Consider the following 27,708-nt stretch of genomic DNA (forward strand, 5'->3'; position numbering starts at 1 on the left):
GGGGAGAAAAGGCATCTTTTTTCCTGGTTTGTCCAGTTATCCCTGAAGTGTAGTAAAAGTTAAAAGTGATGTGTGGTAGTCTTAAGCGAGAGGCAGTCCTACCCTTGATTGGAAGACCCGAGCACCCCAACCTAGACCCTTTTAAGTCTCCCTGAGGGAAGAAGGGAGTAACAGCAATGCTGGATTTAGAATGAAGGGAGGCTTTAGCTATTCCACTTGTGAGGTTCCTCCCAATCCCGCACCCTCATGACTAGAGGAAGATGGGGTCCCCAAAATGGGGTCCGCTTCAGTGAAGTCCTGGAAGGACAAAATCAATACAGTGTCATGATCCTCTAATGTTTTAGCTTGGGTCCTGCTATGTTTCTAGCTACTGGGAGATTCTGGCTCAAATGGCCTGGGAAAGTTTGTCTGTGCTTTGTTGTCTCATGCAACTGTAGGGGGGCGGAATGAAACCCCTTAGCCCAGTGGTTCTCAACCTTCCAAACGGCGTGACCCTTTAATACAGTTCCTCATGTTGTGGATAAAATTATTTGTGTCTTGGTTCCTGAGACCATCAGAAATATGTTCTCCGATGGTCTTAGGCGACCCTTGTGAAAGGCTCGTTTGACCCCCAAAGAGGTCACGACCCACAGGTTGAGAACTGCTGCCTTAGCCATTATTGCTGTCTGAGGAATGTGTGTGTGAATGCACGTGAACTCCCTTTTACACCCCTCCTTCTTCTTCCCTATAGGAAATGTGTGTATATGTATGTTTTCTCACGTTCAGAGAAGGGAAAGGGTGGGTCTGATCATCTGATGTGTCTGTGCGGGGGGAATATAATCTTTTGCTTGTAATCTTCTGGCCAGTTCCAACAATATGCCCATCAGCTGTTCATGTGCTTGTCATCAATAAAACAATAATTCTGCTTCTAAAGTTCTCATTCCTGTCAGTGAGCAAGTTTAGGGTTGTGACATATGGAAATCAACGTTCACACTGAGTTGTTGCCTTAAGGCAGTATGGAGTGCAAGCAAAATTACAGAAGGGTTGTTTGTAAAGGCCTATGATAGAGTCACCAAAATTACGGAAGGATTGTTTAGAGACTACAGGGTGTTACGACACCCTGTGTCGCAAAGGCCTATGACAGTGTCAAGGATACTACACACAACTTGGCCGGAGGCGGCCCAGATTTTGAGGCCCCAGGTGGCAGCCTGCCGAGTTTGTAGGTAAATCCGGCACTGAGCAACAGAAATATAACAAAATCTTCCTTCCTGACTGCAATCCTTAAAAGAAGCTGCTATTGTGTTTGCAAGATGGACATGCCTCCTGACCTAATTCGTGCCTGCTGGGGGGCCAGCTAATCTTGGGATTGGAAACCACCCTGAGGCAGGTCCCTGCGTGGATTTTTCACAGGTGGGAGGGGAGATGCATGTCGCAAGTCACAAAGTGGGACAGGTCCCGGCTCGCGACACGCATCTCCCCCTCCCACGTGTGAATGCACGACCTCGGGAGGGAGGAAGGCGGGGCCGGCATAGGCCGTCCTTCTTGGAAGAGGCGGCCATACCTGCCGAGCACCTCCCTCCCTGTCTGCCTCCCCCGGGCACAAGCGGACTGGGTCGGAGCCCGGGAGGTCGCTCGGCCATGGCGGTGTCTCGCGCAGAGCGCTGCGCTGCGCGGGTGCTGCGCCTGGTGTCGCGCGCTTTCGTGGCGCTGCTGGGGTTGGTGTCGCGCGCCCCCGCCCTGGCCACCCCTGCCCCCTTTTCGCCCGCTGGATGCCCCGGCTCGGCCCCGCGCAAGGCCCGCTGCGTCCCGCCGCCCTCCGACGAGCTGCTTTTCCTATCCGGGGTGGAACTAGCGCGGCGAATCCGGAGTAAAGCGGTAAGGGGCGCAGACTGGGTGGGCCTTTGGGAGAAGAGAAGCGGCATTGACCCGTTCTGCAGGGACCCTATAGGGAGACAGCGACTCCCTGAGGCTTCCGGGAAATGTAGTTTAGGAGCCGGCGGTGTCCTGCACTTTCCAGGTCGGGGAGGGGGGAAGAAATTCGGATTCTCGCCTGAAAAGTTGGTGTCGGTTGGTGGAGGATCCTCACAGGCCTGGATGGCTCAGGACAGTCTGATGTCTTTGGTTCAGGGGTATCCAGCCCTGCCCCTCCCAGGTGTTTATGGACTACGATTCCCATCGACCCCTACCAGCATGCCGATTGGCTGATGGGAATCGTAGTTCATAAACACCTTGGGAGGGCCAGAGTCCCATCCAAATACTAACCAGGGTCAAATGAAGCCAAAGGATATTAACTAGGACAGTGACCAGGGATCACTAACCTGGATACCTTTAAAAGGGGCTTGGACAGATTTATGGAGGAGAAGTTGATTCATCTTGATCCTCCTTGATCTGAGACTGCAAATGCCTTAGCAGACCAGGTGCTTGGGAGCAGCAGCAGCAGAAGGCCATTGCTTTCACATCCTGCATGTGAGCTCCCAAAGGCACCTGGTGGGCCACTGCAAGTAGCAGAGTGCTGGACTAGATGGACTCTGGTCTGATCCAGCAGACTAGTTCTTATGTTCTTACTGTTGGAGAAATGGCCCCTGTGGATACCTGGTGGGATTCATCAGACTCGCACCACTTCGGCAGAACCGGTTGCTAAAATGGTTCTTGTAAACAACCAGTTGTTAAATTATTTAACAAATACAAATACAATACCTTTAATGGCATATAAATTATTTAACTCCCACCATTGGTCAACCTTGCTTAGCTTCTGAAGCTAAGATCTAAAGCAGAGGTGTCCAATTGGCCATGCAGGCAGGGCTGATGGGAATGAGGCAGTGGTGGGATTCAGCAGGTTCGCACCACTTCGGCAGAACCGGTTGTTAAAATGGTGCTTGTAAACAACCAGTTGTTAAATTATTTGAACCCCACCACCGGAACCGGTAGTTAAATTATTTGAATCCCACCACTGGAATGAGGGCCAAGGTTGGACACCCCTGCTTTAGATCTCAGAAGCTAAGCAGGGTCGACCCTGGTTTGTATTTGGGTGGGAGATCAACAAGGAATACTAGGGTTGTGACACAAAAGACAGACTACATCTGAATGTCTCTTGCCTTGAAAACCCTACTGAGTCACCAGAAGTCATCTGTGGCTTGATGGCACTTTACAGTCACATGTTACAGACCTGCTGAGCTGAGGCAGAATGTCTTTCTCACTGCCTTTGAACTGAATGATCGAAACCATTCCTGAGCTAGGGTTGCCAACCTGTAGGTTGGGCCTGGAGTTCTAGAATTACAGTGATATCAAGGCTACTGATTCAGTTCCCTTGTAGGGAAGGGCATCACCAGTTATCTCCTTCCCCAGTCAGTGTGGTATAGAGGTTAAGAGCAGCAGATTCTAACCTGGAGACCTGGGTTCAATTTCCCGTTCCTCCACAAGAAAACTACTGGATAACCTTGGGCCAGACACAGTTCTCTCAGAACTCTCTTGCAAGGTGTCTGTTCTGGTGAGGGGGAAGGGAAGCTGATTGTAAGCCACTTTAAAAGTAGAGAAAAAGCAGGGTACAAATTCTTCTTCAGTCACCACCCCCAAGAATTTGAGACAACAGTTGGCAACCCTACATTCCTTCCTTCTATCTTGAAATGGAATTCCTATGGCAGGTCACCGCTTTCTAACGTTTTGGACTTGCTACACTTTCAAGATTAAGATTGCCTTGGATAAGTGAACATTGCTAATAGTATGTTTAGGGTGGTAAAGAAATCCAGTCCATAGTATCCTTATCTGTGATTGATCTCTGTTTACATAGATTAGTTCTCAGGGAGAAATTAGCAGCTTTAGAGGATCAACTTTATGGATTAACATCCCTCCTGATCTCCTTTCCTCCTTAGGCACCACCCCCAAATCTATAGGAATTTCCCTTCCTTCAATTGGCATCTTGAGTCCCTAGAGAGCAATTGCCAGTTGGTGTAGAAATACTTGATAGCATTTTCTGACTCAGTATAAGTTTGCTTCATATGTTCAATCTGTAGTATCTTTAACTGAAGCAGGTGCTGGGAAAGATCTCTTGCTGCTAATGTAGGCGTCAATAAGTTAACAATAACAACAACAGTTTTTATTTCCTATAAGGTAGCTTCATACATTCAGCCATGTTCTTTGTACATGGCTTCTCAGCAATTTTGATAAGGCTCTTGACCGTTCTGCATGCTGTTTTCCATTTCTGGAGCCTTGCAAAAATTAAACATTACATACTTCTTAATTTTCAATAATGTATTTTGCAGCATTCACAACTGAATTTTTGTTCTCATTCCTTGTGGAATAAGGCCTTCTTAGAGCAGTGGTGGCGAGCCTATGGCACTGCAATTCCAGGGGCTGATGGGAATTGTAGTCTATGAGCATCTGGAGTGCCATAGGTTCGCCACCACGGGCTTAGAGGAACCTCAGCAAAAGATCTTGTTTTGTAGAAACTTTAATTGGCTGTTCCAAACTTGTTTAATTGTACTATAAACTTGTATTGATATCAGTTATTTTGCTTAAACGTCTTTCTTGATCAGCTGTCTGGATATTTATCCTACCTCATTACTTTGTTTCTTTGTCCCCCCCCCCCCCCCCCCGGAAGACTGGCACCTACTACTTTTCTCATGGTACGTTAAGTGTAATGACTAATACTACACCCAGACAGTTACCATTGTGAAACATTTCTGACAGGATTTGTGCCAAATCTTTCTCTGCCTCAACTCCTCCTGCCCTTCCATTGTGTAATTTTCCCTATACACACACTCGAGATGATTTCTTTTGCCCCTATCTGAAGAAGTGAGCTCTGACTCACGAAACCTGACATTGACATAAACGTCGTTAGTTTCTTAAGGGGCCATTATAATTTAGTTTCATCTCGCCATTCCCACTTTTTCTCAACTCTCCTGGATCAGTCATCATTTTGGGGCTCTGTTGCTAAGGGAACGTTTGTGAAAGGCTCAATAGGCATGTTCTGACACTCACTTTGTTCCCTTCAGATGTGGACAAAGCCATCTGTAATCCATAGGAAATTCATTATGAATGGAGTTTGCCTGTATGTGGGGGTGAGGGGAGGGAAGCGCGTTCAGTTTCAAAACCGGGCGTTTGAAGATAAAAGAGACTCTGGGAAGCTGCAAAGGGCTTTATTGCTTTTAATGATAGGGTAAAGTTGTATTGTGGGATAAAATGCATAGTGTTGTCTTGCTTCTCGTATCCCGTTTGCCATACTGGAAGAAACGGAGCAGGATGATGCTGGGATCTAATTGAAAACTGGCATGACTCTCCTGTTCCTTCCAACTCCTTTAATAATTGAAACAACGCGTAGACTTTAATATAAGACTACAGTGTGTTTGAAGTACTCCACAAACAATTCCCGCACAGCTAAGGTAGATCAGTGTTCTTTCCATATTGCGGGCAGGTGGCTGAGAATGAGAGCACGCCTAAAACAACCATTCACAGCAGAGGAAAGATTCAGAAGAGGAGCTCTCTGGCGCATGGCTCGGCCTCTCAACGGCTTGCTGCATCAGGTTGCCAGATCCCCCTGGCCACCAGCAGGGGAATATGGTGGGAGGGTTTCCAGATCCAGGTTATAAAACTCTAGTGCGGTGGTTCTCAACCTTCCAAATGCCGCGACCCTTTAATACAGCTCCTCATGTTGTGGTGACCCCCAGCCATAAAATTATTTGTGTCACGGTTCCGAAGACCATCGGAAATATGTGTTTTCAGATGGTCTTAGGCGACCCCTGTGAAAGGGTCGTTCTACCCAGAGGTGGGATCCAGCAGGTTCCTCGTGTGTTCCCCGGCGAGTAGGTTACCACCACTGTGCGTGCCGCAGGGTGCTACTAAATTGCGATTTTGCCACGCATTTTTGCCTTAGTTACGCCCCTCCTCTCAGCAGTAGCGCGCAGAACTTGAAGCAGTCTAGCAGGAGGTCCACCGGTGTGCGTGGCAGCCTGCGCCTGCGTGCATTCGTTTCCCGCCCAAGGACCAGCACAGTGGCTGTGTCCTTGCCACAGCTCCGCCCAGGAATGCCCCGCCCCCGTAATGCCCCGCCCAGCGCCATTGGCGCTACGCCACAGTTTGAATCCCACCACCTTGGGAACCTGTTACTAAAATTTTTGGATCCCACCACTGGTTCTACCCCCAAAAGGTTTGCGACCCACAGGTTGAGAACCGCTGCTCTAGGAGATTTGGGGGGATGACAGGGACCTTAATGAAGTATGACGCCATAGAGTCCACCCTCCAAAGCAGTCATTTCCTCCAGAGAAGCTGATCACTATATTGTTGAAGGCTTTTCACGGCCGGATTCGACTGGTTGCGGTGGGTTTTCCAGGCTGTGTGGCCATGGTCTGGTGGAACAAGATCCACCAGAACACGGCCACACCGCCCGGAAAACCCACCACAACCAGCTGGTCTCTATAGTTTGGAGCTGACCTGTAATTCCGAGGGATCCCCAGGTCCCACCTGGAGGCTGGCATCTTCAGTTTTATGTGAGATGCTGGTGTGATATTTTAACGGGGACATTGCGATGGGAGTGTGCCAGCGGTCTTCCTTGTTTTGCTCCATTGCCCCTGCAAATATCTGTTGTCCACCGTTCAGTGTGAAAACTGGCAATCGTTTTTGCCGCTAACTCTGAACAAGCACCAGCCGTTCAGTTCACCTTGCCCCAGGTGTCTTTGTGAGTGCTTAAGGTGTGATGACAAATAACAGCATTTTCTGGCAGCTCTCCTAGGCCTCCTTGTCATGTTCAGTTTGTCACTCACCTAGAGTTGGATTGGGAAACACCTAGAGTTTTTGGATGCGAAGCCTGTGGAAGGCAGGCTTTGGGGAGGGGGAGACTTCAGCGGGGTCTAATGCCATAGAGTCTCCCTTCCAAAACAGCCATTTTCTCTGTCACTTGGAGATCAGGAGATCTCCAGGTAAACTGATCCCTGTCACCTGGAGCTTGGGAACCTTACACTCATCCCATGCCTGATTTCACAATTGAGACTCTGACCTGGAATAAAGAGACTAATAAAAACTTGGTTCCATGTACAAGAAGAGAGGGATCTAGAATCTCTTTTGTTTATGAAATGTGTCCAGTTGCTTCCCAGCATCCAGCATGCTTTGAGGCCAGATAAGAGGCCATCACTTTTACAAAATGTAGGCTTTGCAGCTGTGACTCCCACCAGGTGGAATCACCTGTCTGACAAGGTCAGGAAAACTTCTAGGCTTCCTTCTTTCCACAGGGTGTGTAACAAATCACCAGGAGGGTATTTCTATAAAAGGAATTAGGTGTAGTTTTAACCTCTGGGTGAAAAAGAAAAGGATTTTTTGCTTTGCTCATCAGCTGTTTGGTGTTGCTTTGTAACTTTGTAATCAAGCTTTATTGTGTTGTCTTGTTGTACATACTGTGGTATTTTTATTGTTGTCCATTTTTCATCATGTTTTATTGCATTGTTTGTTGTTAATACATCACATCATTTTTGCATTTCCCCCTTGATCTTACAGTGAAGGTATTGCCTTTATTACAGTTTTAAAATTACAAAATCTGCATTGTGTCTCAGCCGCAAAGACAAACAATAAATTAATGACTTAGATAAATTCTTATGAGGACTGCAAGTATAAAAAGATTCTACTCTCAGCTCTGTACAGTGCGAGTATTCATAGTCCTTCTAATTACTCTGTTATTCCAAACATTTAGCGTTTGTATAGATAATACCAGAGCTGATGAGGGGAGGGGAGTGGAGGGTGGGGGTGGGGGCGAAAAATGGACAACTACACAATAAAAATACTACAGTATATACAACAAGACAATGCAGTAAAGCTTGATTACAACATTACAAAGCAACCCCAAACAATAGATAATGAGCAATGCAAAAATTCCTCTTTTTTTCCATCCAGAGGTTAAAACTACACCCAATTCCCTTTATAAAAATACCCTCCTGATGATTGGCCATGCTGGCAGGGGCTGATGGGAATTGTAGTTCATGAATATCTGGAGTGCCATCGGTTGGCCACCCCTTAGATGCTGAAGCTGTTTTATGCAGGAATGCTGCAAATAGTACCTCCTCTTTCTGTTTCACAGCAGCATTCCAAATACAACTATAGGAATGTTGCTGGTGAAATCATGTATCTCCTGTACATACACGGGAAACTTCTAAGTAGTTTCCAAACACAGCAAGTTGTAACTTTCCAGAACCTATCGGACTGGCACATTGCATTCCTAGAAATGCAAAATTGCTGGAGATGTTGAAGCCGTGAAAAGCAAGAAAAAAAACCTGGGGAAAATTGATATTTATTAATGTTTTTTATTTTTGAATTTATATCCCACCCAGTCCCTGAAGGGCTCAGGACGGGTTACAACAAGCTTAGAACATTAAAATATGGCTCTTAGCTCAAACTGGCTGAACACATCATTAGCAGCCAGCGACCGATGCTGGAAAATTATACCCTTCTCACAGTCAATGGGAGGCAAACCTTTTCTTGCCCGAAGTATATATGCAGTACTTTCTAACCAACAAACTTATTTTGCTATTTCAGCAACATAAAATGTCAGTCACAACTGAGCATATAACACTGTACTGTCTACTTTACTTAACAGAATTTAGGTTTTGCAACAAACCTCTGAATATATCTAATATTAGAGAATTGCCGTATGCTGTAACCATTGCTACCTTAGCACACCTTACCCTTCATTTTTGCCATCTAAGAGGCAGAGAAAATAAAAGTTGAAAATAGAAAACAATGTTTGTAATAGAGAAAAGAAAACACATTCTTTGGACAGAAATGTCTCACACAGTCACAATAACACTAGCAGCAGGTTGGGATGTCAAATTTTGTAACTGAAAAAAAATGGAAATCTTCATTAATGTTTTGCTGATCGTTTCACATTAAAAAAACCTGTACATTGCATGTTTAAAGTGAATAACACCTTGCTTGTGCACTCCAACACACGCCAGCTGGGTGACCTTGGGCTACTCACAGCTCTTCAGAGTTCTCTCAGCCCCACCTACCTCACAGGGTGTTTGTTGTGGGGGGGAAGGGAAAGGAGATTGTAAGCCCCTTTGAATCTCGTTACACAAGAGAAGGGAGGGGGGGTATAAATCCAAACTCTTTCTTTCTTATTTATTTATTTATTTATTTATTTAATCATTCAAGTATTTATTTAATCATTCAATTATTTATTCAATTATTTATTTATTTATTTATTTAATCATTCAATTATTTATTTATTTATTTATTTAATCATGCAATTATTTATTTATTCATTTATTTATTTATTTAATCATTCGATTATTCAATTATTTATTCAATTATTTATTCAATTATTTATTTATTTATTTATTTATTTATTTATATTTTGTTTATATTTTATAACGCTTCCATCCCCAGTGTAATCGCATGTACAACACATAAACTTTCAATACAAATATAAATAAAATTAAAACCCCGGAAAACAAAGTAGTAAAACAAATGTAAAGTCCACGAACCCCTTGTTTTTAAATCCTCCACAGGAGGGAGGGAACGGCGAGTCCCATTTGGTGGAAAAAAGCCCAGATGGCTGAGGGCCGGTGGGGGCACTCTTCAGCTGCTGGTTCCCTCCAAAATTCGGCGGGCCTGGAACAACTCACCTTCACAGGCCCCGGGCGGAACTCACCAAGGTCCCGCAGGGCCTGGACAGTTGGAGGAAGAGCGTTCCACCAGGCCGGGGCCAGAGCCGTGAAGGCCCTGGCCCGTGTGGAGGCCAGCCGCAACAGGTCTTCTTGTTGTTGTTCTTAAAATATGTTGCTCATTTTAAAGGAGAAAAAATTCCACGTGAGACCTTTTCCCCTTTCAGAGCATCTACAGGATTTTTATCAAGCACAACACATCTGCCGAAGTGCTTCTTGCTGCTTGACCATTGAGGTTATTCAGGAGAGCGATCTGATCTTTATGCATTTTCATCTTGTACAATTTTGCCTTCCTTATCTTACGGGAAGTGAACTGTCCTATTCAGGAGTTGTAAGCCTCCTCCCACAATTTCCTTCTTGTGGCTGGTTTCCATAAGCCTGTCAGGAAGTGAAAATGAGAGATCCTTGCTAACATCTTCCTGCGTTTGTGGTATGCTTCGATGGCTGTGTGAAGAGGAATGTGGTGTAAACAGAACGGAAACTGAGCCTGTTCATCAAAACCACCCACAGGATGCTGTTGATTGTTGGGAGGAGAGACCGTTTTCCTGGCAGACATTTTACCATGAACACAAGAGCTGACTTTTGAGAACACCCTCTGGGACCTAGGGATCGTCTCAAAGCAGATGAAGGCTTAAGGAAGCTAGTGCCAAGCTACAAGGGAGCAGTGATGGATAACAGTGAGAGCATGAGCTACTGGCCTCTTCCTGAAGTCCATTCTTATCAGCATCTCCACCTTCCCTATCTCTCCACTCATCCCATTGAGGGTGTGTTTGTGTAAAGTGCTGTTAAGTTACAGCTGATGCACAGTATTTTCAAAGCAAGAGACATTCAGAGGTCTGCCGTTGCCTGCCTCCGTGTGGGATGGGAGAGTTCTGAGAGAACTGTAACTGGCCCAAAATCACCCAGCAGGTTTCATGTGGAGGAGTGGGGGAATCAAACCTGTTTCTCCAAATTAGAGTCCAACACCCTTAACCGCTACACCTTCTTGCTTGGTGTTGTCAACCTTTGCCTAAATGCTCAGAATGTAGATTTAGTTATTACTTGGTTTTATTGGCACACTGCATTTTGAGCCAGGTATTCAAGTTGGTGGGGTAGGAGTCATATGTTTCCCTCACCAAACAGTGACACATATGGTAAGATACACTGAAAAATAACGTCTGGCTCCTGGCTGAATGGGGGTCTGCGCCTAGCTCTCCCAGGGCTGCCTCCAGCACTTTTTATCTGCTATATCACATCTTTTATTTGATAAAAAACAAAGTATTAAAAAAAATGCTGCCACTCTCTAAACTAGCCAGCCAGGTAGGGAGAAAAATATATATTTCATCCTTTTCTGATCCCCTGCAGGTGACGTGTGTAAATGTCATAGAAACTTTCATTGGGAGGATCAAAGAAGTCAACCCACTGATAAATGCCGTTGTCAAGGACAGGTGAGCCAGGAAAGAAAAATCAGTCTTCTGTCCAACAGGTTTGGCGTTTGGGAAGATGTGTGGGTGGGTGATTTGTTCGCGGTTATTTCTGGCTTTGAACTATTTTGTTGGCACACTCCCTTGTCTGAAAAATGCTTCTGAGCACTCTGATGGTCACACTTTGTGCAGCAGCTCAGTCCGCCCCTTTCGTACCATTCACGTAACACTTCTCGGGCATTTTGCTGACGTTGAACATTCTGCTTTCAAACTAAGAACATGAACATTCTATTGCTGGATCAGAAAGAAAATTAAGAACAAGAGAAGGGCCCTACCGCGGGTCATCGAATCCAACATCCTGTCTCATGCAGTGGCCAACAAACCACGTACAGTGGGGTGTTGTGGGGTTTCTGGGCTGTACGGCTGTGTTCCAGCCCGGAAACCCCACCACACCCCTGTGATTCCGGCCGTGGAAACCTTCGACAATACATTAAACCATGTACAGTTAACAGTTTTTATTAATCACACTTATGTCAGGTGGCTCATTTTGGCTGCATAGCTCCAGTTTTTCCATTTTCATTGCATTTTGCAACAAACTCTGTGCAGCAAAACACTGACGATGGATAATATGACAAGCATGGTTATAAAAACTGTTAGTGGAAATCGTGAGGGCCAGATTAAGCCCATGGGCTGTATGTTTGGCACCCATGGCGTAAGAGGTACATTTTCCCCTTCAAACAGCGCCACACTTCTTTTCTGCCAAAAACTTCTAAAGCTCTGATCCAGTGTTTCAGCCAAGAACTGGTGCAGAACCACACACCTCCTTTGCTACAAAGCTGGGTATGTAATCCTGTGTTTTGAATTCTTTTTTTGTTGGAGATCAGGAGCTGCTCTCTTTGCCATTCAGAGAATGGGTCTGAAGATGGGGCCGGAGTGTGGTGACTGCATCAAAGGAAAGCCCCATTGGCTCTGGCCCCCTTTGACTTGCCTTCCTGCCTCACTGCTGACTGAACCTGAAGAAGAAGCGTGTCAGGATGGTGGGAGTGGGAGAGACTGGTGGCGGTGCAGTAGTGGGACTGCGGCTCAATGATAACCAGAGGTGGGATCCAGCAGGTTCTCACAGGTTCCCAAGAGTAGGTTACTAATTATTTGTGTGTGCCGAGAGGGGGTTACCAATTGGTGATTTTGCCATGTGGTTTTTGCCTTAGTTATGCCCCTCCTCTCAGCAGTAGCGCGCAGAACTTGAAGCAGTCTAGCAGGAGGTGCACCAGCGTGCATGGCAGCCTGCGCCTGCGTGCATTCGTTTCCTGCCCAAGGACCGGCACAGTGGCTGCGTCCTTGCCACAGCCCTGCCCAGGAATGCCCCGCCCCCGGAATGCCTGGCCATGCCCCCGTTGTGCCCCGCCCATCCCTATTGGCGCTACGCCACAGTTTGAATCCCACCACCATGGGAACCTGTTACTAAAATTTTTGGATCCCACCACTGGTGATAACGCATCTCCTTTTCATGCAGAAGGTCCCAAATTCAATCCAGTTGAAAGGACCAGGTAGCAGGTGGTGTGAAACACCTCTCCCTGAAGCCCTGGGGACCTTGATGGATGGATGCTCTGATTCAGTGTAAGGAAGCTAAGCTTGGAGAAGCAGGTTGAAGTTCAGCTGGGGACTGACTACTTCTCTTTCTCTTCCTGTTCTCATCCAACCATTTGCTGTCAGGTTCGAGGCAGCCCTGCAGGAGGCTCATCAGGTGGACAAGCTGCTATCTGAAGGCCATGACAGTGAAGAGTCACTGCGGGAAAAGTTCCCTTACTTGGGGGTTCCTGTCACCATCAAAGAGGCCTTTGCGCTACAAGGTACATTATTTTATATAGCCTTCTTCACATACCATTTGACATCCACCTGCAGCCTTTCCTGTCTTGCTTCCATCCTCTCATCTCACCTTACTAGTGACTCACCTTCTTTTATGAGTGTTAGAGGGAGGAGCCTGGCTGGTGGAACTCACCTTTCTTCTCCTTGTTATTTGCATTTCTTAGATCAATGTATCATAGTTCTTAATTTCCTACTACATGTTTATCCCGCCCTTCCTTCAGGGAGCTCAAAGTGTGTCCACAATTCTCTTTTCCTTTCTTATGTTTTTTTTCCCCGTGTGTCAGGTGAAGGGAGCACAAAACTCAGCAATGAGGGTGGAGCTTCAGTAGCCAATAGGAGCTGAGTGTTGGGTAGTGGAGTCAGTTGAGATGGAACAGTTGAATTTTGTCAGGAGATGACAGTTGAGGGAGCTGACCACACTAAGGCCCTTTCCGCACGGGCATGAGCGGGGGTGCGTCGGCATAAACAATGCCGACGCACTCACACACACACACCCCAGACCGTTCACACGGACGGTCTCGGTAGCAGTGCAGGCGGCGGCGCGGCCTTTGCACATGCTGCGCCACCCCTGAATGCTGTACCTCGTCTCCTGGCTTCCGGTGGGTTGCAGAAGCCAGGGGCCCCCCCCCCCCCCCCCCGCAGGCTGGAGCATTGGCTCTGGAGTTCATTTTCGCCATCCCTGGGGCACTCTATTCCGCCTGTGCAGAAAGAGTCTAGGAGAGATGGATAAACTCGTGCCTTGGGAAAAGGAGTTTTCATTAAAACTACAGTCCTCAAAACACCTTCCAGGAAGTAAGCCTCATAGAATAAAATGGATCCTACTTCTGAGTAGATCTCCTCAGAACTGCTCCTCTAGTTAGTTTATACCAGAGGAGTCCAACTTTAGTGCTTTAGGTGTTCATGGACTACAATTCCCATCATCCACCGCTGGATGGGAATTAGGGGCTGATGGGAATTGTAGTCCATGAACATCTGAAGCAACTGACCATGCCAGCAGGGGCTGATGGGAATTGTAGTCCATGAACATCTGAAGCGCCAGAGTTGGATACCTCTGCTTTGTATGTTCCAGGGAACTAAGTAGAAAACATGCTGCTGAGTGACAGAGGCTATATTGTGTAATTTATGAATCAAGGATATTCAGGGAAGACATTTCCTGGCATCAATAGTTGTTGTTTTTAACTGATGACACCTATTATAATGATCTTGGTTTAGTTTATTTTGCATAAAATAAAGCTTGATCTGTTTTTCTTTTCAAGAAAAATCTTCCTGCCTTTCTGCCACCTTTCTACACCTTGGCCATAATCGTAGACAAGATCTTTATCCAAGCTGAAGACTACTCCAAGAACTATATTCCTGCTGATTATCCTTAGTGGGTGGGGACATAGACAGGAGTCACACTTGAGAGTTAGTCTGGAGAGAGTGTTTATATAAAAGGATGCATCTGAGGAATGTCACATCTCACAAGAAGCCTGTGAAGTAGGTAAGATTGAGAGTGGGCAACTGGTCCAAGACTGTCCGTCAAGCTTCATAGCATAATGACAGTTTGAACCCAAGCCTCCCTGATCCGGGTCCAGCAGCTTGACTACTGCATCACATCACAGTGGGTCCTGCGTTACTTTCTTCCTAAGCCTTTTTTGTGGCACTTTCATCCCTAAACTTTGTCACACACATCCTTGATCTCTTCACCTGTGCTCTGCATCTTCCTAATTCCACTCCTGCCTTGTTTGCATGAGGTTATTTGCCACACTGGCATTCCTGTGTTTGCGTTTGGTTAGTGTGTTTGCTGGCTATTTGCTGCTCCAGCCTTTCTCTCATCTCCTTGCACGTTCTTCTTTTTGAATGCTTTGGAAGATCCCTCCAATTTTACTGGCTTGACCAGGATGAATGTTGATAATCTTGGCTTTTTAAAAAAAAATAACATTTTTTTCAAGTGTGCAGTGACCTGTGTTCGGTCATTCCAAGCCATCTGACAACAATTTGGTTATGACAGTTGCATTATATTAATTGATTTTTAAAAATTATTTTATTTTATTATACTTATCTCCCATACATCAATGAACAGAACATACAGAGAACATTCCATGCATCAATTATCATACATCCAGTTCAATTTTTAAAAAGATGGGGGGGGAAAGAAAAAAGGACCCATACCGTTACAGTTTGTTATATTTGCTGCTCCTAATAATATATTCATAAATTTGTGCCTATTACTGTCCAGTTTATTTGCACAGTAGTCTTTTGCTCAATGAGCCATGTGGCGTAGTGATTTAGTGCTTGCACTGCCACACGGTCAGGAGTTCGAGCCCCCTGTGGGTCAGATATCTTGGCAGCTGGCTCATGGTCAACTCAGCCAGCCATCCATTCCTTGGTCGGTAAATGAGTACGTAGCACATAGCTAGGAGGTAAAGAATAGCCGGGGAAAGCAATGGCAAACTACCCCACAAAAACAGCTTGCCTATGAAATCACTTCTTGCAGTGGTACTCCAGGGTCGGACACGACTGAAGGGGAAACTTTTACCTTTTGCTCGGATATATCTTAAGATACTTTCCCCCACTCCTTTGGTTTATTTCTATTTTAATACATAATAATTGGGAATCAGATTTCCGCAAACATCTCCTGGACATTACTTTCCTCTTCACTGAAATTTCCGCAGAGTCATTAACTATATTGAAATGAATATAGTCATTATTTATAATCTAGAACTAATTTTTTTTTAAGTAGCATGGCCACACTTCTCCAAAAATTTGTTTGTGGTCACATGTCCCAGTAATTGCATGTTCATTCTGTTCACTTTGGAGTGTACAGTTCTCATGCAAAGAGTGGCGAAGGACATGCTTTTGAAACTCAGCACCCCTTTCACAAATCTTGTGTTCCCAGTCCTAAAATGAGCAGAAATACAGGTATATTTGATGGCCAAAAACTTAGGGCATTTATTTTCAGGCTTTTCTGGCCTCATGATCTCCTTCCCTGAAACCCCACTTCGGGGGTTGGGCGGTCTATCAAGACCAATGAATGAATGAATGAATGAATGAATGAATGAATGAATGAATGAATGAATGAATGAATGAATGAATGAATGAATGAATGAATGAATGAATGAATGAATGAATGAATGAATGATGGCTGGAATTTGAATTATTTGATTCACAGTGTTTTATCCATAATGCAATACATACGCAGACTTCTTTGCAGTAACCTTCAAAACATAAGTACTTAAAAAGAGTCCTGCTGGATGAGATTTGGGGCCTGTCTAATCCAGCATCCTATTTCACATAGCAGCCAAGAAGTTGCCCTGGAGAGCCAGCAAATAGGGCAAAGAGACCAAGGTGTTCCTGCTTCCTAGCACTGGATTTCAACATCTTTTTGCCTGCCCATTATCCTAACCAAGTCCATTATTGGATCAGTTTGCACACTGGAGTTAATGAGCCTGAAATTCCTGAAAACTTGGAAATGCCTTAACTGTTTGTCACCAGCATCTAAATTTGGGTCTTCTTTACGCTTGATAAGGAGCAAGAGTTATTTTGGAACTGCCTTTGTCCTATCAAGGACTCGGAAATGAGTTGCAATGGAAAACCTTTAATGGCTGTTGTAGGTATAGTACATCGAGTCTACGTACTCCTATTCTAAGTGGAAGAAGAACATATTTTACCAGGAACTCAGCAAACACTTTTTTAGAACTGTATGATCTTTCCCTCTAGTAATATTTTTTAACTTTGGCTGTAAATGCATTTCACCATGCCTAATTACTGCACAGTTACAACAGCTTCCTTGATTATAATGCAGCCCTTTGTTTGAATTACTGTAGAATGCTCCTGTTATAATTGGCAATAATTTTATATTGAAGACTTGCACGTTGTAGAATAGGCAAGGTGTAATTATACCTGAAACTCTCTTTAAAATATCCCTGTATTGCACAGCTTTCCAATGACTACCAGATTTTTTGCATCCATCCGTCCGTCCGTCCGCCCATCCGTATTGCCAGTTTTTTTATGACTTTCTTAAATAGCAGTTCTGTATTCTTTTGTTTCTGTTTTTCTGTCTTGAAGAGGTCTTAATCAGTGCTTCCATGGCAGAACGGGGATTCAAACCGAGGTCCAACACCCTAGCCATTTTACCACACTGGCTTCCTCTGGAGTGCAGAATGGAAGATGTCAAATCTTGCGTTTTCAAAGGTCCCGCCCACCACAGTCTGTACTCCTTCTGTTAGCGCCTCTCAGTCCCCATTTCCCCTGCTGTGCTACTGAGAGGCTTTTAAAAATTGTAATAAACATTAGTTGTGGTTCTGTCATAGCAAAGCTCCACAGTGAAAAGGGCTAGAGAGTGTCTTTAAAAAAAACCTGAGAATTCAGAGGAACTAGTAAAAATAGACAGTTATAACATTATTTCATTAACTGTACAATACTTGGTGTAGTGCAGGGGTCTGCAACCTATGGCTCTCCAGATGTTCATGGACTACAATTCCCATCAGCCCCTGTCAGCATGGCCAATTGACCATGCTGGCAGGGGCTGATGGGATTTGTAGTCCATGAACACCTGGAGAGCCGCAGGTTGCAGACCCCTGATGTAGTGATTAACAGTGGCGGACTCTGATTTGGAGGACTGGGTTCGATTTCCCACTAGTCCACATGAAACCTGCTAAGTGACTTTGGGTCAGTCACGGATCTCTCTGAACACTCTCAGCGTGTGTGGGGACAGGCAGTGGCAAACCACTTCTGAACATCTCTTGCTTGAAAACCACTGTAAGTCAGCTATCACTTAACAGCGCTTTCCTCTACCACAGAACCATCAGAGACAAAGATTTGTGCCTTACGCAGAATCTGAGAACAGTGGTGATATATCTGTAACCTGCTGTACTAAATGCCAGTTTTAGGCAGTGGTGGAATTAAGTGTAGAACTCTTGTTACCTTTTTTTGGAGACAGCTACTTCTGCGGGCTTCAGTCTTCTTCATCTGTGGGTCTCAGCCAATGCATAATCTTGGCAGCTCTGCCTCATTTTACTTTTTGCTTCTCTTGTCGTGGTAGGGATGCCCAACACCGCTGGCCTGGTTAACCGCCGCCACATAATCTCTACCACTGATGCCACAGTAGTGTCACGGTTGAAGCAAGCTGGCGCCATCCCACTTGGTGTGACCAACTGCAGCGAACTGTGCATGTGGTATGAGTCAAGCAACCTCCTCTATGGCCGATCGAACAACCCATATGACCTGCAGTGCATCGTGGGAGGCAGTTCAGGTGAGTGGGGTGGCCCCCTTGGGAAGCCTGTGCTTGGGTTTGCTGGATGAGCTGCAGTTTAATCAAGTCTCCTGAGAGTTGACTGAGTATGGGGCAGGTGAGACTGTGCGATGGGTCACACATAGGATGATACAGGTAGGATACAAAAAGCAAATTCAAAACAATCCCCAACGAAAATAATAATAGAGAATCTCTGCTATCCTTTAGGGTGTATAATTTCTGGTAAAAACTTGGCCACCAATTCACAAACTGCAAGATCAGAATTATTTCGCAAGTATAAGAACTTTTGAGTATCTGATATCCTGTCACAGTTCAAGAGAAGAGCATTTCCATATTTTCCCCTCATTCCCTCATATTTAGTGCAATGGAAGAGGGAATGGGCTAAACTTTCCAGTTGATTTGAGTGACAGGAGCAGAATCTCATTGCACCCTCTATTTTTTGAAATCTACCATACAGCAGTGCTGAAGGCTGAACATTGAACTGAGCCATTGATATGGCTCTCCTAAGGCCAGGGTTCAGCATTAGGCAGATATAATCTGCTATGTACCCCTGTTTGAATGGTATCAAGGAGCTAAGGGGTGAACATGCTGCTGCAAATAGGTTTTGAGATTCTGTTTCTAGTAATCTTTTTTCCAAACTGTTGTAGGCTTCAGCAAGGGGCAACATACCCAAAGATTCAATAGAAATGCGAGGGGTGATGAAGACCAGAAGGTTCTGTGTACCAGAAAAGTTCTTAAAGGACTCAAATGTGAAATGCTTGACTGTTTATCTCATGTATCAGGGGGCATACATTGAAAATGCTGGGGGGAAGAATTAGGACTAATCAAAGGAAACACGTCTTCATGCAATGTGTAACTAGTATTTGGAATATGCTGCCACCGGAGGTGGTGGTGGCCACTAACCTGGATAGCTTTAAAAGGGGGTTGGACAGATTTATGGAGGAGAAGTCGATCTATGGCTACCAACGTTGATCCTCCTTCATCTGAGATTGCAAATGCCTCAGCAGACCAGGTGCTCAGGAGCAGCAGCAGAAGGCCATTGCTTTCACATCCTGCAGGTGAGCTCCCAAAGGCACCTGGTGGGCCACTGCGAGTAGCAGAGTGCTGGACTAGATGGACTCTGGTCTGATCCAGCAGGCTAGTTCTTATGTTTTTATATGTAGTGTGCCTCTAAAACTGGCCTCCCTGTCAGAGCCCTGGAGAATAGGAAATTAACACTGGCGTTTTAAAAGGGGTCCAGAAGATGTCTATCAAATTACAGTCCAGTTTGCTTTATGTCTGTTTTGGATAAGTCAGCAGAAACTTACTGAAGATAGAAATGTTAAGCACGGGGTAGAACAAAACCTGCTGCGGGTAGATCAGCCTGGCTTTAACAAAGCACAGTCCTGCCTTATTAACCATTTTGAGTTCTTCAGAAGGGTTAACGATTAAGTGAAATAAGCAGTGCAGTCCCACAAGGATTAGATGGGTCATGCTTAGATGCTATTCAGTTTGATCTGGGGAGTGAGTGAGTGAGTGGTGTAGTGGCCAAGTTGGCAAGTGATACCACAATTCGTCAAAATGGTAAAAACCCAAAAAAGGTTGTAAAGAACTCCAAGAAAGTCTCTCCAGATTTGGTGAGTGGGCAAGCATATGGAAAATGGAGTTCAATGGGGCTGATCCAATCATCCTTTGGAGAACCTTCCTCCAGGTAAGCTGGAGGAAAAGCCCCTTATATTAGAGACCTTCTCTTTATGCTGGAAGAAGTCTTCAAAGCTTGGCCAGTAGAATGGTCGGAGAGGGGTAGGATCCACCACGGTGCAGTTAAGCACAAAAAGAGGCATGTTGGAGTAAAAAGTCTTGGTATATGTATTCCACCATCCATGGATTTCACACATGCTTCTCCCTCTCCTACTTCAGTTCCCTGACACACACACACCCCCACCCCCCCACCCCCCCACCCCCACACACAGCCCCCGTTTTATTCCTGGATCCATAGACCTCAGGAACAGCATGGAATCAAAGTAATGGTGACATCATCCTTGCATATGGGGCTGGAACTACAGAACCTTTGGACATGTCCTCCGGTATTGCCCACTCTATAAAAACCTTCCATCTCAGTATGTTGCTCGCATCCTGCCAGCTTTACCTGGAAGAACCAAAGAATCTTGCATTTCTTTGCTGCTTGCAGACTCCTCCTAGGAGAGAACAACCCACGTTGCCAAATATTTTGGGTTTGGGTTTTGTATGGAAATAAATGTTGACCGACATTAAGCTTGCATGTGCACGAGATAATTGGGAAAGCAGATTCTGCGTGCAGTGGTTGCTCCATTTTTGTCGTGTGCTGCTCCATCAGTCTGGGCCTTGCTTCCTTACAGGGGGAGAGGGCTGCATCCTGGGAGCTGCCGGCTCGGTGATTGGCGTCGGCTCAGATATCGGAGGCAGCATCCGGATGCCCGCCTTCTTCAACGGCGTCTTTGGACACAAGCCCACTACAGGTAGCCAATAGTCAGTTCTCAGTGAACATTCTTTTAAGGAACAGAGAAGTTCCTCTTTATGCTCTAATCTTAAGCAGTGAGACCCATTTGCTTTTGTTCAAGAGCCTGAAGTTTGTTTTTTTTAAAAAAAGGTTGTTTGTTAGACTCTACTTGCACTCTTTTGCCAGGGAAGTTGCGTCAGAATCGTGTGGTTACACTTGTTTCTGTTCTCACAAGGTTGTTAGGTTGACACAGCATCCCCTAGCATGCTTCCGGGCTGAGCAAGGGTTTGAATGCAGAACTACCTGTGCTGAATCTTGTGTTCTAATCTCTATCATATTCAGAATTCATATTCAGAGGCCTTTATTAGGCATATACAGCACAGGGACAAAGAAGTAAACCCAGTAAAGGACAGTGTGAGTAATGTGAACAGAAGCCAAGGGAACCTAATCCAAACAGCGCAGCAGAAATTTGACTACATTTTTGCATTGGTAGGAAGGTCATTGAAAATGCTGGGGGGAAGAATTAGGACTAATAAAAGGAAACACTTCTTCACGCAACGTGTGATTGGTGTTTGGAATATGCTGCCACAGGAGGTGGTGATGGCCACTAACCTGGATAGCTTTAAAAGGGGCTTGGACAGATTGATGGAGGAGAAGTCGATTTGTGGCTACCAATCTTGATCCTCTTTGATCTGAGATTGCAAATGCCTTAACAGTCCAGGTGCTCGGGAGCAACAGCCGCAGAAGGCCATTGCTTTCACATCCTGCCTGTGAGCTCCCAAAGGCCACTGCGAGTAGCAGAGAGCTGGACTAGATGGACTCTGGTCTGATCCAGCTGGCTTGATCTTATGTTCTTATGTCTGAGAACCCGACAGAAGTGAAGGCAGAGAAGTCGGGCCTACAGCTGTTGTACTTGGGCAGAAGAGCAAGGTGTGTTCAAGGGAGTCAGTATAAGAAGGGCGGAAAGAGCAGTGTCTACTCATCCCTGTCCAGTGCTGGATCTCAGCATTTACTTAGATCCGAAGGCCCTAGTCTGTGGGGTTCTCTGATACTCAGCTTCACAGTTCAGCGGATCCTAGACATTTTCATGGAGGACCTATCCTGTGTTCTAAGTACAACTTTTGTAGCAGTGGCCTTTTTTGAAATTGTGTCCAGGTTAAGCTTGCAGTTGTACCCAAAGAAGTCCTGAAATAGCTGAACTTTTCTGCCGGTAACAGGTGAATCCTGTCTAGTTCTCCTCTTCCCCTCAAGAACGATGCTGTGACTTCTTGCCAGAGAATGCCAGTCAAACTATGTTCGAAAGGTTATACTTGGTTGCAGAAAAATAATCTCTGCACCTTTGTGTCTAGGCATCGTTCCCAATGAGGGCCAGTTCCCTAGCGCCGTGGGCATACGTACAGATTTTCTGTGCACGGGGCCCATGTGTCGATACGCAGAAGATCTGGAGCCTGCGTTGAGGATCATGGCTGGACCAGGAGTTGAAAAGTAGGTAATCCCTCACCACTGTTTCCTGTGTAGAGAAATCCCAATATCACTTCGAGGATGTACAAAGTTCATTTTGGTACCTGGCGTTGATAATGTTGGCACTTTTTGCCATTTTATTGCAGAAAGCCTCAAGGTGAGGGCACACTTCTCATTGGTGTGGGACCTTTCGATAGGGTGTTCCACTAGAAACAGCGATAATAACTAGATGTCTATTGTAAAGACACCGACATTAATGGCGCTGGAATCTGCCTTGCTAAATTGTGCATGAAATTTGACAGAGTGATTTAGAATGGTTTGCTAGCACTTGGTCAGGCAGGAGTGTTTAGAAATGCTTTGAGGAGGAGAAGTAGCGTGATTGATTACATTATGCTCCTCTGTACTAAGAAACCAAGTTAAAATCTTCGTTGTGGAAGACCGCACAGACAGCAATAATTTCCCCCTGATTTTACCCATTAATTCTTTTTATCCATTGAGTTCCCCACAGGAATCCCTTGCTGCTGGATCTGAGCAGGTCATTTCACCTTGGTTTTTGTAGTCACAAGTTGTTGTTAGGAAATTTCAGCAGTTAATTAGCTCTAGTGTTTGAAGAGCTCAATCTAGAACTGATAGACCTAGATAAAGCCCCAGAGATTATTCAAGCATATGAAAATCTAATAGTCAGTTGGAGAAGTTGACATCACAATCCAGGTCACTGGCAAACCATTTAGCACCTTGTGGAAATGTGAGCTGAGCAGCAGTGGCGTAGTGGTTAAGAGCAGGTGTACTCTAATCTGGAGGAACTGGGTTTGATTCCCTGCTCTGCCACTTGACGTGTGGAGGCTTATCTGGGGAATTCAGATTAGCCTGTGTACTCCAACACCAGGTGTCCTTGGGCTAGTCACCGTTCTTCTGAGCTCTCTCAGCCCCACCTACCTCACAGGGTGTTTGTTATTGGGGGGGGAAGGGAAAGGAGATTGTTAGCCCCTTTGTGTCTCCTTACAGGAGAGACTCTTCTTCTTGTTGTTGTTCTTTAAGGAAAGTCAGTGCAGAAGACTCCTCCCTGCTAATCTGTTGTTTCCTTTTTGTTCCTGCCCAGATTGAAGCTGAATGAAAAGGTATCCCTGGAGAAAGTAAAATTCTACTTTATGGAGCATGACGGGGGTTCCCCTTTTGTTTCCCCGGTGGACAAAGAAATTCTTGAAGCTCAGCAGAAGGTAACAGGGAGGTCATATGGGGTTATTCGAACACTGGCGCCCAGTCATTCCAACGGGGTGCCTAGGCAGAAGTTTAAATAAATGGTTACTCAGCCTTGGTGAATTTATTCTCCGTATGCTCTTACGTACCTTTCACATTTTGGGTTCTGTGCTGGCCTGAAGCTGAAGAGGTAACAGATGGGAAGATGTGAACAGACTGAGGGTCTGCTGTGCCCTGTGACTTTTCGCTATAGGAAATCCAAAGTGGTGAACTTGAGGGAGGTCCTGGACCACACCATCTTCTGAACTACGGGACCAACAAAAGGAAGCAATTAATTACTGAAGGAGAGATGGGCTTGTGGGATTCGCTGCTATGGGATGTGGAAATGACTGTTAGTTTAGGTGGGCTTGAAAGGGAGCTAGAGAAATCCATGGGTGACTGGTTCCTTCATGGGGGAAAGGGCTGTGGCTCAGTTGTAGAGTACCTGCTTGGTATGCACAGGGCCTCAGGCTGGTTCAATCCCCGGCATCTCCAGTTAAAAGGATCAAGTAGGTGATGTAAAAGATCTATACCTGAGACCAGTGGTGGGATCCAAAAATTTTAGTAACAGGTTCCCATGGTGGTGGGATTCAAACTGTGGCGTAGTGCCAATGGGGATGGGTGGGGCACGACAGGGGCATGGCTGGGCATTCCAGGGGGCGGGGCATTCCTGGGCGGGGCTGTGGCAAGGACGCAGCCACTGCACCGGTCCTTGGGTGGGAAACGAATGCACGCAGGCGCAGGCTGCCACGCACGCCAGTGCACCTCCTGCTAGACTGCTTCAAGTTCTGTGCGCTACTGCTGAGAGGAGGGGCGTAACTAAGGCAAAAATCACGTGGCAAAATCACCAATTAGTAACCCCCTCTCGGCACACACAAATAATGAGTAACCTACTCTCGGGAACCTGTGAGAACCTGCTGGATCCCACCTCTGCCTGAGACCCTGGAGAACTACCGCCAATCTGAGTAGATAGTACTGATAAGCATAAGCATAAGCATAAGCATTTTATTGTCATTGTGCACGCACAACGAAATTTACAGCAGCATTCCTCGATGCACACAATTTCAGACTCATACAATTTCAGACTCATGCAATTTCAGACTCATACATCATCATCCTCCACCCATCCCTACATAGCCCCAAATACATCAATATGAAGCAGCGGAGTTTAGCATAGCCACAGCTCTAGAGTAGAAGCTGTCTCTAAGCCTCTTTGTCCTAGTTCTGAGGGCCCTGTATCGTCTGCCAGATGGTAGCAGTTTAAAAAGAGAGTGTGCTGGATGAGACGGGTCCCTTAGAATATTTTGGGCTTTATTTAGACTTCGGGCATTATAGATTTCTTCCAAGGAGGGGAGAGGGCAGCCGATAATCCTTTGTGCAGTATTGATCACCCTTTGGAGCGCCTTCCTATTCGCCACTGTGCAACTGGAGAACCATACACAGATGCAGTAGGTTAGGACACTCTCTATAGCACAGCGGTAAAAGGACACCAGAAGTTTTCCATCTAGTTGTTGCTTCCTTAAAAGTCTCAGAAAGTACAGTCTTTGCTGGGCTTTCTTAACCACCGCGGTAGTCTGTACTCCCCAGGTCAAATCCTCTTTAATCATAACGCCCAGGAATTTAAAACTAGCCACCCGCTCCACTTGATCTCCATTTATAGTCAAGGGCTGAATTTCTGAGCTATTCCTTCTATAGTCCACTATGAGCTCCTTTGTCTTGTTAGTGTTAAGAACCAGGTTATTTTCCCTGCACCATGAGAGCAGTCGGTCCACTTCATTCCGATAGGCAGACTCATCCCCTCCAGAGATGAGCCCCACCACCGTTGTGTCATCAGCAAATTTGATAATGGTGTTACTATGATAGACAGGAGTACAATCATATGTATAAAGGGTGAACAGTAAAGGGCTCAACACACAGCCCTGTGGCGTTCCCATATTTAGAGTAAGAACTGAGGAAACCCGATTTCCCAGTCTAACCCTCTGGGAACGTCCAGACAAGAAGTCCCTAATCCACAAACAGATTGAATGTGAGAGTCCAAGATCCACAAGTTTTGTCACCAGTCTTTGTGGCGAGATTGTATTAAATGCGGAACTAAAGTCCGCAAAGAGCATTCGCACATAATTCCCCTGCTGTTCCAGATGCGTCAAAGCTGTGTGGAGGCTAATGGCAATGGCGTCCTCCGTAGATCTATTAGTCCGATATGCGAACTGATGTTTATCAAATGTATCTGGAAGGCAAGAACTAATATGCCTATGGACCAGTTTTTCAAAACACTTCATGATGATGGGGGTGAGTGCCACTGGTCTATAATCCTGAAGATTGTCAGCAGGAAATCTCTTTGGTAGTGGAACAATGGTGGAAGCTTTCAAACAAGATGGAATGGTGGACTGGGATAAAGATCGATTAAAGATCCCAGTAAAAACACCAGCCAGTTGGTTAGCGCATTCCTTTAACACCCGACCGGGAATACCATCCGGTCCAGCAGCCTTCCTTGGATTCACAGCCCTCAAAACTTGCCTCACCTCATGTTCCTCCACAGTGAGGTGTGAGCTGCAATCACCTGGTGGCTGTGTGTCATCTCCTTCTGATAGACCTGTTTCAAAGCGGGCAAAAAAGTGATTTAGCTCCTCCGCCAGAGAAGAATCCCCATCCACAGAAATGTCATTGTTTGGTTTATGGTTGGTAATTTGTTGAATTCCCTGCCACACCTGCCTCATGTTGTTATTATTAAAATAATCTTCAATTTTTCTCTTATAACTCATCTTGGCTTGTCGAATGCCTCTCTTGAGACTGGCTCTCGCCGCACTATACTTTGCCTCATCACCAGATCTGAAAGCAATATTCCTGTCATGCAAAAGTCGCTGAACCTCCCTTGTCATCCAGGGTTTATGGTTGGAGTAAATCCGGATGCGCTTATACACAGTAAGAGTGTCTGTGCAGTGGGTGATATAACTCAGAACAGCAGTGGTATACTCCTCCAGATCTGGGTGGTAGAAAACATCCCAATTTGTTGTCTCAAAACAATCTTGAAGTAGTTTAGAGGCATCATCAGGCCAGGATTTTACAGTCTTTATTACAGGCAACACCCGCCTCCCAAGTGGAATATATGCTGGTGCCAGAAACAGTGATAAATGGTCTGACTGACCCAAGTGTGGTAACTGTATCACCTTGTAGGCATCCTTGATGTTGGTATACACTTTATCCAATGTATTGGCTCCTCTAGTGGGGCACCTGACATGCTGGTAGAGTTTAGGGAGCACTGTTTTTAAATTAGTATGATTAAAGTCTCCTCCTATAATGAGCACAGCATCAGGATGCTTTTTCTGCTGGTTTTCAACAATGTTATACAGAGAGCTCAAAGCTATGGCAGCATTAGCATCAGGTGGAATGTATACTGCAATGATGATAACCACACTAAACTCCCGTGGCAGATATATGGGTCTGCATCTAATAGTCATACTTTCCAAATCCCTTGAGCAGTGACCCCCTGTGATGCTTGCATTAGTGCACCAGCTTTTGTTCACATAGAGATTTAAACCCCCTCCTTTATGCTTCCCAGAATCTTTACTACTTCTGTCCTGCCGGAAAGAAGTGAAACCAGATAGTTCAACTGCTGAATCGGGAATGTGTGAGTGAAGCCAGGTTTCTGTAATTAATAAAACACAGCTGTTCTTGCCAAATCTGCTCTTCACAATTTGTAGCCTTAATTCATCCATTTTGTTGCTAAGAGATCGTGCATTAGTAAGAAAAATGCTTGGAAGTGCAGACTTGAAACTACACCTTCCCAGCTTAGTAAAAACACCAGCCCGGCGCCCTCTCTTCCTCCTTCTATCCCGCCTTCGTCTCAACCTCCTACCAGGAATTGTAATCCAGGGTTCCCCCGGGGTCCTAGCTGCCTCTGCCGGTATATTGTGAAGACATATGAAATCTTCCGTAATAGCCATTTCACATTTCAGTCCAATTTGTATTAAGACTTGCCGACTATAAAAACTCCTTGCTCCACGTAGCATGTTTAAGAAGCACAAAAACACAGCACAAAAACACAAAACACAAAACATCCACACTACATCGAGGGAAAGCAACCAGATCCAGATGTATCAAAGGTCTGATTCGGTATAAGGCAGATCAGCATGATGAACTCTTGGCTGTGATAAGTAAACATGGAGGTTTCAGAGGCAAGTCAACCTTTGGAGCTTGGAGATGACTTGCCAAGTGATGAGCCCCATATAAAATAATCTCCTTTCAAGTATGAGTCAGCCCTGTCCTGTCAGCAGCCCAAAGCTGAGGGGCTGGCTGCCTTCCTCTGCCTCCAGTGGAGCTGGGTCAGGATTATTTTGCTCTGTCCTTTCTAGCACAGCGGGAAGGAGCAGCTCAAAACACCTTTTACAGCATTGTTTTCCTTTGATGGCAATATTGCCATAAGCTTCT

At 45.5% G+C, this 27,708-nt stretch overlaps 1 protein-coding gene across 1 annotated transcript in view; it reads left to right on the forward strand.

Moving 5' to 3' along the window:
• Window positions 1-1,504: 1,504 nt before the first annotated feature.
• FAAH2 (fatty acid amide hydrolase 2) overlaps window positions 1,505-27,708 on the forward strand; it is a 38,132-nt gene continuing 11,928 nt past the window's right edge. The window contains exons 1-7 of the mRNA XM_048514826.1: window positions 1,505-1,854; window positions 10,968-11,050; window positions 12,740-12,876; window positions 17,916-18,125; window positions 20,483-20,602; window positions 21,933-22,068; window positions 23,144-23,261. Of these exons, the coding sequence (XP_048370783.1) occupies window positions 1,618-1,854; window positions 10,968-11,050; window positions 12,740-12,876; window positions 17,916-18,125; window positions 20,483-20,602; window positions 21,933-22,068; window positions 23,144-23,261 (1,041 nt within the window). The 5' untranslated portion in view covers window positions 1,505-1,617. The remainder of the gene's footprint in view (window positions 1,855-10,967; window positions 11,051-12,739; window positions 12,877-17,915; window positions 18,126-20,482; window positions 20,603-21,932; window positions 22,069-23,143; window positions 23,262-27,708) is intronic.

Source organism: Sphaerodactylus townsendi, linkage group LG13 (assembly GCF_021028975.2).
Source record: "Sphaerodactylus townsendi isolate TG3544 linkage group LG13, MPM_Stown_v2.3, whole genome shotgun sequence".
NCBI lineage: Eukaryota > Metazoa > Chordata > Lepidosauria > Squamata > Sphaerodactylidae > Sphaerodactylus > Sphaerodactylus townsendi.